Source organism: Cuculus canorus, chromosome 5 (assembly GCF_017976375.1).
Source record: "Cuculus canorus isolate bCucCan1 chromosome 5, bCucCan1.pri, whole genome shotgun sequence".
NCBI lineage: Eukaryota > Metazoa > Chordata > Aves > Cuculiformes > Cuculidae > Cuculus > Cuculus canorus.
In genome coordinates, this window is record NC_071405.1 from 66,631,822 (window position 1) to 66,641,583 (window position 9,762).

The following is a 9,762-nucleotide window of genomic DNA, read 5'->3' on the forward strand; positions in this document are numbered from 1 at the left end:
TAGGAGAGGGGCAGAAAACAGGAGGCTCTTCTCCCCTCTGTTGACTTCCAAGCCATTTAAGACTTCCAAGTCATTTTGAGACAGAAAGCCGCACCCGCTGCGGCGGAGACCCGCGTTTTCGATACCAGCCGCATCCCTGTTATGTCAATGGATCATTGCCCACCGCAGCCACCATTTGCTGGCGAGAAGAAAGGGAAGGAGTACGATCTTGAAGGCGAGAGGCAAAGGGGGACGCGCTGTATCCGTGACAGGCTCCGCTCCTTATCTATAAGAGGTTTGGAGCCGCGTCGGTCGGCTTAAACCTTTTTATTACCCGTGCCCTGAATATTTCCATGACACACGGTTTGTGCTCCTCAGCTGATATGTGAAACCTGCTGCTTTATCGCTGTCCTTCGAGTGATATTTTCTGTGTACAAGCCCCAGGGCGTTAAATCAATGTCTTCACTCTGCAGTGGCAGATTCTCTATAGGTTGGTCCGTGGGAGAAGAGTGAAATCCTACTGAAAACGCACTTCATCCCGCCTCGATGGGAACTCCTTTTGGCAGTCGAAGCGGGGCATCAAATGGGATCCGCCTGCCGAGCATCCCCGAGGTGCCCCCGGGCTGCGGGGGAGACGTTGGTGTTTGCCAGTTCGGAAAACACAGGAGGCGAAGAGGCCGAGCGGACGGTTCCCGGGGTTCTCCTCCGCTCCCCGGGCACAGCCCCCGCTGCCTCCCGCCGCAGGACCCGCCGTTACCCCCGCCCGGCCCCGCGCAGCGCCATCCCGCACCCGCTTGGTCTCAGCGGCAGAGCCGTGGCCGCACCTGCGCAGCCCACGGCGCGGAGGCTCTCCTCGCATTTTTCTCCTCTCATTTTTCGCTGGGTGGTAGTGCTGGAGGGATTCTCCATGAGATTTCTGGAACCCCGGTTTTTCGTTTCTAAACCGACCCTTAAGTTTAATTTGCCGCCGTTGTCCCTAACCCATCAGGGGGCAATTATCTGATAATGATGAGAATTACACCGTTCTTTTATCTGGCGGAAGGGGGGCTGAGCACGGCGAAATCTCTTCACGTCGAAACGCATCCTCGGCCCCCCGCGACGATGCGGTTCGCGGGGGACCAGCGCGGCTGCTGCGCTCCCGGGGTTCCGTCCGAGACAAAGCGAGAGGTTGGGTGGAACTGGAGCAGCTCCAGAGATGCTCCCCTCGGGCATCTCCCCGTCCAGCGGGGAAAACGCCGGGTCTGACAGCCCCAACCGCAACGCCCCGCAACGCTTATACCGCCTCGGGTGGCTTTTTCCTTTCTCAACCTACGCCGGCACTGTGAATTAAAAAAATAAATAATAATAATAATAATAAAGTAAAAAAAAGGATGCCACCATGCACACTCGCAGACGCCACCGCAGCGCCCCGCAAACACACCGTGCGGGTGCGTCTCCTTCCTGCCCGAGGCAGCCCCGGACCCCTCCGGGCTCTCCGCACCAGCCGAAACCTACAAATCCCGTCTCTCCACACACACGCTTTAGCCGTACGTTTGTTGCCCTGGCACAGGGTTTTTATCCTCCTCAACCCGCCCCAGAAATTTGGAAACCCCCCCCCCCAAAAAAAAAAAACCAAAGTCTTTAATTGTTACCATTTGATTTATTTAAAGACCTTAACTGCAAATGATCAAAACCATACTTCACGCATTAAATTCTCAGTTATCGTTTTAAATCAAAATATTTTTTTCAATTACAATCACATTTATAAAATTAACAAAATTTCTTAAATTCACGTGTAATTCTTTTTTTTTTTTTAACTGTCATTTAAAGCAATTTCCAGCTGTAAAGAAAGAAAAAAATATAAACCATGCAATAAATTAAGAACATTGAGACAGCGAACAGGAATAATAATAAAACCCGTCTGGCTATGCTAACACCATGTAAAACTGTGGAAAGTGCATTAACACTGGATGAAACAAGCTATCGATGGCGATAATTAAACGGACACAAAAGAATTGGATGTGGAATTTATTAAACAAGTTGGAAAAGGGGAGAGCAACAGAGCTCTCCTCTTTTGCTTGCGTCGGTGTAATAGCCAACGTTTCCTGGGGGAGGGGTAAATAACCGTGTTATAGATACACAGTTCTAGCTGATACACAATGAAGACACTTAAATTAAATAAGCATGTCATCCACATGTCGAGAGCTCCTGATGAACGAGAATCTTCAGTAACAGATGGGAAGGGAAAAAAAAAATATCCAACTGGCTGTGACCTCTTGTAACTTTATACTACATCCCAAGACAGGTAACACTTGGAAAAAATAAGGGTCGCATCCTGCACTCCAAAGCTCCAGTTGGTCCCCTCGGGAGTGCAGGATCCGGCCCGCAGCATCTGGGTGTATGCGGCTTGTACTAGCCAAAGGTTTATTTTGCAAGTATCAAAAGGATGATCCGAGAAAGTAAATAGTCCTCTTGTTGCTTTGAGATTCTCTTAGTGTTTTGCTACTTCACAGCAGTATTGTCCTTCAAAGCCTTTTTAATTAAAAAAAGTCTTAACATGTCTACTCGCTTCTTCATCTCCGTATTGTTAAAGTATTGCCACATACCTGTAAACTTACATGAGATTATAGAGCACAGAAGGGGAGAGAAGAGGGAGCGGAAAGCACAAACGAGTAGTTTACAAGCTCAACAATTTTTTCTCCTTTTTAATAACACCCTGCAAAGGCTAGAGGGAATCTCCAGGGAGAGGGGCTGGCCGGCAGGAGGGGGGTATATACAAGCGGGACGCGGCTGGCTTTGCAGGAGGTTGTGGTGGGTCATAACAACACACAACACATCGTGAGACAACTAAAAAGTAACAGTCCTTTTGCACACAGCGTGCGGAAACACCTCGGTTTGTCGTAGGGGGAGAGAAAGGTGGGAGAGAAGCCAGGAAAAAGGGAAGGAGGGGGGAGGAAGAGGTTCGCCCTGGTCAGCGCTGGGGTGCAGAGCTAGGAGGTGTTTAGCACGGGTCTGGAATACACACCTTGGTAGTAGGATGGCTCTAGGGCCGAGGGTTCGATGCTGCTCCGGCCGGCCATGGAGGCACTGCCCAGAGGCAGCCCACCGGGAATGCTGGCTCCGTAGGAAGAATATTGCAGTGCCTGCTCGTAGGCTTTGAAGTCCAGCTTGTGCTGCTGCTCCGAGGAGGACATGAGGTTGTTGATGGAAAAAGGATGGTTGAAGGAGTAGTGGGGATCGCCCTTGAGGTGGAGCTGGGGTTCGTGGGCCAAGGAGTGAGGAGGGTGTGGAACAGAGGCCAAGGTGGGGACGGAGCTGATGGTGGAGGAGGCGGCCGAGGCCGAGGTCTTTAGCTCCGTGCTCGATCCGCTGTGGTCCATAGACTGGGGGCTGGTGGATGGGTTGGAGCTGGAGAGGGAGGTGGCCGTGTCCAGCTGCACAGGTTTATTGTGGCCTCTGTGCAGTGGGGAGTTGGAACTGGAACTGGAGGCTCCGGCCTGATCTTTCCTGCCCTCCTGAGGGGCTTTGCTGTTCGCTGGCTTCTCGCACTTGAAGCGTTTTTGCCGGCGGAGGTAGCAGCCGTTTTCAAACATGTTGCCAGAGTCGGGGTGCAAGGTCCAGTAGGAGCCCTTGCCGGGCTTATCGGGGGACCGAGCCACCTTGACAAAGCAGTCGTTGAAGGAGAGTGAGTGGCGGATGCTGTTCTGCCAGCGCTGCTGGTTCTGCCGGTAGTAGGGGAAAAGGTCCATGATCCACTGGTAGATCTCACTCAGTGTCAGCATCTTACTGGGCGCTTGCTGGATGGCCATGGTGATGAGGGAGATGTAGGAGTAGGGTGGCTTGGCATGGGGGTAGCTCCGCTTGAAGGTCTTGGCGTCCCGTGTCCTGCCGAGGTTGGACTGCGTGTAGGCCATGGGGCTCATGCAGGGGTTCATACCGCTGTAGGGGCTCAGCCCGTTCATGGGGGCCGGCTGGGCCGACATGGCGTTGATGCCACCGGGGCTCAGCGCCGTGCCCATGGCGGCCACACCAGCTGGCATGCCGTTCACCGGCCCTGCTGAGCCTGTCGGCATGCCAGCCACGGCACCGGGGCTCAGCCCTGCTCCCAGCCCCGTGTTGGCGTAGGACATGTTGAAGGAACTGGAGGTCATGTTGCCGCTTGTCGTCATGGTGTTCATGGTCATGTAGGTGTTCATGGTGTTCATGGAGCCCAGCCCCGAGTTCATGTTGCTCACGGGCACCGAGGAGGAATAGGCCTAGGGCAGTGAAACGGAGAGAAGGGGTTAGGGGGGAAAAAGGGGAGAGGCAGGATCCCAGCGGGGCCTGATCCGCCCGTCCTGCCCGCCCTGCCGAGCTAGCCGTGCAAACGTCCTGCCGTGGGACACCGCCTGCTTCCCCGGCACACGGAAACGCGCTTTTCATAAGTGGCACCGAAAGGCCACTGGTGCAATGCAAAGATCTAGTTTATATTTCTACGCGTTTATAAATTAAATACAGAGAGGAGCCTCCTGGTCGCATTTTTCCAGCGTGCTGCGGCTCGCGGGGGCTGTGCGGGGATCCCCGGGGCGCACGGACCCACGGCCCACCGGAGCGGCCCCGCAGAGCCGGGCTACGGCTGCTTCGGGAGGAGGCTTCTTCCCAGAGTATTCCCACATTTGTGCTGATTTCGTGTCTCATCTTGCTACCTGAATATTTAAAGTCCTAGGATTATTGAAATTTAAGGGCGTTATACTGTGCCGAAGAGAAATTCAACTGCCTGCATTTTCTTAAAATAATCTTATGCGTCTCTCCCAATCTGCACTGACTTAAATTTCTGTTCTTACAGAAGACGCGATAATGTCTTGTCCAAAAAAAAAAAAACCCCTCCAAAGCCACGCAATCCCCCCAAAACCCCCCAATACAACAGAAAAACAACAGCTCACGTCGGCGTATTTTCTCTGCGCAAAGCTTCCCCCTCGTCTGCATCTTCTATCAAGTCAGCCTTTAATTTAAAATTTAAAAACAAACAAACTTTCCCAAAGTAAGACAAGCTTTCCCTGCCTGAGATTTTCTACAGCTGCCCGCCGTGCAAAAACTGTAGCACTGTTACTATATAACACAACTCTTAGTAAGGGCAGAACTGGAGAGCCTGAAATTTTGCTTTTGGAGAAAGACATTCTCGGTTTACCTCGAACAAAGGCAGTATGGCTAAGGAAAGGATCTTTAGGCTATAGTTAAATATATGTATAAATTATTCTCTGCCCATGGCAGGGGAGTTGGAATTAGATGATCTTTAAGGTCCTTTCCAACGCGAACTATTCTACGATCCTACGATATAAAATTCACTACAGTTCACTACAAATTCCACGAGCTTCTGAGGGCTCCTTTAATTTAGAGGATCACACTGATTATTTGAGATGGTAGAACGTGGATGTGTTTCCCACCTTGCATCCCTGACGTGATTCCAGTTAAACAGCAGGGGAGAAGAAAAGACTGAGGCTGAAACATCAGCGAAAGCGAAGATCGCTTAACTTTACGTTTGTGGACAATGAGTACGGCGAGGGATAAACGAGTCTGGAAACGGCACATAGTTAGGATGACCCTGATTTGCCCTTAGCCGACTTTCTTCTATGAAGTGGGATGCCAGCAGGGTGACACGTATCTGCCCGAGCCCGCGCGGCCGCAGGGCCGCTCCGTGCCCGCTCCGGGCTGCGGGGAGGCGGCGCGGGGACCGGGGCGCTGATGCAACTCCCGGCTGCACGTCTCGAAACAGCTGCTCCCCGGGCGGGGGTCCGAGGGGCTGCCGGCTCCTCCCGGGGACCCGCTCGGCACAGCCGCGGAGGGGCCGCGCGGAGGGCTCCGGGCGCTCGCGGGGCCCTCTCCTCTCCCGGAGTTGTCGGCGCTTGGGCTGTTTCTCCCCCCCCGCCCCGCTTTGCACCGTGTTGTCAAACGGGCGCCTCCCGGGGCGGTGGGTCCGCGCCCCCTCCCCGCGCGGCCGCTCTCGGCAGCGCCGCCCGCCGGTCCGCGGCAGCAGCGCACGGCGCGGTCAGCCCGTCTGGCGAAGTTACGAACAAACGGCGGTTCCCCTCCGCCCTCTCTTTTCGCCCGGCTTTAACGGGTGAGGACCCCGGCGAGGGCGAGCGGAGAGGCCGTGGGGCGCGCCGAGCAGCCCCGGGGGAGGCGCTGCCGCCGCTCCTGGACGCGCTCCCCCGCCGGGCAGCAGCGGGGAGTCCCTCTGCCCCGAGCCGAGAGTTCGGGGGGCTCTTCCGTGCGGGCGGCGAGGGGCGAACCCGCCCGGGCCCCAGCGCGGGCTGCCCCCGGCCCTCCGGCGTGCCCGCAGCCGCCTCGGCTCTCCCCGAAACGCCTCCCCGGGCTCCGGGAAGCCGTGTTTTTCCTCGGGGAAGCCTGCCCAGCTTCAGGAAGGAGGGGGGAAAGCTACGTTTGCGCTGGCAGAATGTGGAGTGCAAACCGACTCCTCGGATCGCTCTCCCCGCTCCGAGCCTCCCGCTCTCCCCCCGGCCCCCTCCTCCCCCCTGCAGAGGGGCAGCGGCGGAGCCAGACCCGGGGATTGACTCACCTCCTGAGCGTCGGCGTAGTAGCTGTTCCAGTCGCTGGTTTCATGCCCTTCCATTTTCACAGTCCCTAACATTATGGAGCCAACCTGCCCGGTGTAACCATCCAGCCCTCTTGCAAGCGAGCGACGGGCAGCAGGAAAAGAGCCCGAAAGCCCGACCTAGCAGGAAGGCAGCTCCCAGGAGGGGCGGGGGGGTGCCGAATTCTCCTCTAGAACGAGCCAAAAAGGAGGCAGGGAGCGGTGTGGGGCGAGACAGTTGAGAAAGTGAGGAAGTGCCGGCTGGGATGTGAGTGGAGTTGAGCTGATGTGGATCTTACGTCGCAGAAGTACCCACCTCCTCCTCCTCCTCTCCCCATTTGTCCGCCGCACAAAGGCGTTCGCACCTACAAAGCCGGAGATGCACCTGCAAACAAGGCAGTTCCCCTCGGCCGCAACTCCCCCCGGGGCGGCACTTTATTTGCAAAGCGGCGTAATTGGTTTAAGCTTGTGGGGAAAGAAGGGGAGAGACAGAGGTGGGAGAGGGGGAGAGAATAGGAAAGGGGAGGGCGGAACCCACCCTTTCAGATGGACAGGACAAATGCTAGGAGGGATCGGTGGAAATTAAATGAGGTAGATAAGAGAAGGGCAGCCCCCTCTGTTTGAAGAGAATGCAAAAGGCCATCCAGTCTTAAACCCTTGAGATTAGGGGCAATATTTACTAAAGTCCAGGAGATGCTCCTTTAACTTGATGACCGGGACGTGCTCCAAAGTCCCGAGTCTTGCAGTCTGCAGGCTCCCCCCGCCTCCCCCCCTCCCCCCCGGGCTCCTGCCCCTCACTTCAAAGCCGGTTACAGAACAGGTACCTCCGGGGTGCCCCCTGCCCCTGCCCACCCCCTCCCCCTCCCAGCGCCCTCGGGGCGGCGGACCGCACTCTGCTCTCCGGGCTGCGAGCAGCAGGACGGGGCTCCAGCCCCCCCCCCCCCCCCCCAAAGCCCCTCCGCCTCCCGGGGGGGCTAAACCCTTCAAACGGGACTGCTGTCCTGCGTAGATGGTGATGATATTTCTTTTCTGGTGCCTCGCGTTTAGAAATCATGTGAGTCACCACGCTGAGACATAGCACTACAGGCACCCAATAAATGCGGACAGAGGCTTGAATGCGGATCCACCGATATTAACTTCCCCTTGGCAAACACCAGGTGAGTCACTGGAACCATTTTATATCTTTACTGTGGAAAGCCTCCGGCTCAGAAGGCTCCTTCGGTGGTGCCAGGCACCCAGGAGCAACAATAATAAGTAGCGGGTATCTCGTTCCCAACTTCTTGCTCATTATCCTGAATTCTCAGAAAGAACCGAGCAGGAAGAATCTCCACAGTCTGGTAAAAGGTAAAAAAAGGGGCAATACCGATAAAACAAATTGACATTGAACAACGCTTTTTATTATTATGGAGGGAATATCGCGTTCTCTGCATACGGATCAAACATTTTATGGTTTTGCTCCTGTCCTGTTCAGCTCTTCGGGCTTAAGTCAAGACCGCAGACTTTTCCTGGGTTTCTCTGCCCTATCCTTTACGAGTTTGTTCCTACCCGGCTACCAGAACTTTTATCACCTGACAGTAAAAAAAAAAAAAAAGATAAAACTAAAGAACCCACATCCACCACCAACCCGACGAAAAAAGCCCCCCAACCAAACAACTTCCCGGGCAATGGGTATTTGAAAGGAGAAATAAAGTTTCTTGGGGTTTGGCAAAAAGCTTGCGTACTGTACCACACAGACTAAAATACACATCCAGGTCTGAATTTGTGCCAGGCATGTTTATCCTCCAGAAGGATCACAGTTGCTTCCACGGTGATTTGTCCTCGAGTGATCTGCGGAAACGTCACCCTAACAAATAGGATTTTAAAGTTTCTTATACAGAGAGACCCAGGATTCATGTGACGAGATACACCATATCTCCACCTCTACAAATATGTTTTAACTTGTCCTCTAAATGCGTTTTCTGTTATCCCTTTCTTTGTTCTTTCCCTCCTAGTCTTTCTGTCTTTAAATCTGGCAACAGAATTAAGTCAAATCCTCGAAACAAACAAAACTCTGGAATCAGCAGGCGAGAACAAGGGATCAAAATGTGTCTTGAATGAAATAAAATAGATAAAAGCGCTGGATTAAAACCCTACGTTCTCAAATGGTCAAACTACACCCATGGAAATTGGAACAAAACCCAGTGGGAAATCTAAGAGATATGAAAATTGCGGTCTTCATGTGCGCACCCTCCCTCTTTCGCTAATGGAAGCGATCGGTACGACTGAAAATAGAGACCTTTCGGTGGTGGCCTATTCATTTCGGTACTTGATGTCTGTTCAGAAGCCCTCCAGCAGTACGGGCGCCTCCGGTCAGGCTGGGAGGGGATCAGGGGTCCGAGCGACTCACGGGTGACCTCGGGGCGGTGCTGCCCCGCTTCGCAGAGCCCGACCCCGCGGGAGCAACAGCCGCCGGGGAGCCGGGCTCGCTCCGCACCCGGAAAAGAAAAAGAAAGAGAGCAGGCACTGACCCGGCCACGCTCCCGGGATGCTGCTGCGAACCACGGAGGCGTTTCGCCTGGCGGAGCAGACGTGGCAACCGGCAAAGGCGCTTTGGGAGCGGGCCGGCCCCTCGGGGCGCCGCCGGCGGGGATGCCCGCGGGGAGGGCGCGCAGGGGGTTGCGCAAAGCCGCAGCGCCTCCTGTTGTCCGGCTGCGCCTGGGGCTCAGCTCCCTCTTTCCAAGGCTGCTCCCAGAGGTGAGAGCACAGACGAGCTCCTGTCTGTAATCTTCTTAGGGAGCGTTTCGGCTTACTGTACAAACCAGCAGCCCCGAGGCAGAATCAACCGCTGCTGGAAATTCCCCTCAGCGCGGGTGGCTGTGTTGCAGCTTTGGTGGAGAAAAGCCTTCCTTTTACGAAGAACAGGGTCCTGACGGCTTCGCCTGCGGCCACAGGGAAAAAGAGAGTATTTCGGTAGTTGCCCTTGCCCCGCACCTGAGCCTCTGCGAAACCCTATGAGGGATGCTCCAAGAATCCAACACGATTTTTCCGTACCCTTTGCAGCAGGCTCAGCAGGAAGCAAAGGACTCTCCTAGGATGGAGGAGGCGTGAGAGCAGGCAGGAGCTCTCCAGATGCGTGTGGCTGCTTATGCATTTTCTAGACTTCAGGAAGGCAACCCAGGCCCGCTTTGCAGAGTCTTTTCCCAGCTCTGCTTAGAATAGAGCCAATTCCTGGTCAAGCCATAATTTTTTTTAAA

General features: G+C 54.8%; 1 protein-coding gene across 1 annotated transcript; it reads right to left on the minus strand.

Moving 5' to 3' along the window:
- Positions 1-1,619: 1,619 nt before the first annotated feature.
- FOXA1 (forkhead box A1) lies at positions 1,620-7,000 on the minus strand. Its single transcript, XM_054069014.1, has 2 exons — positions 6,515-7,000; positions 1,620-4,214 (listed from the first exon to the last, which is right to left on the minus strand). Exons 1-2 carry the CDS (start codon positions 6,584-6,586, stop codon positions 2,949-2,951), a joined length of 1,338 nt encoding a protein of 445 aa, XP_053924989.1. The 5' UTR covers positions 6,587-7,000; the 3' UTR covers positions 1,620-2,948.
- Between the last annotated feature and the right edge of the window lie 2,762 nt (positions 7,001-9,762).

Coding starts and splice junctions, on each gene's coding strand:
- FOXA1 (XM_054069014.1), bottom strand. CDS start 6,586: ATGTTAGGGACTGTGAAAATGGAAGGGCATGAAACCAGCGACTGGAAC. Junction 4,215..6,514: donor ACTACGCCGACGCTCAGGAG/GTGAGTCAATCC, acceptor TCACTGCCCTAG/GCCTATTCCTCCTCGGTGCC.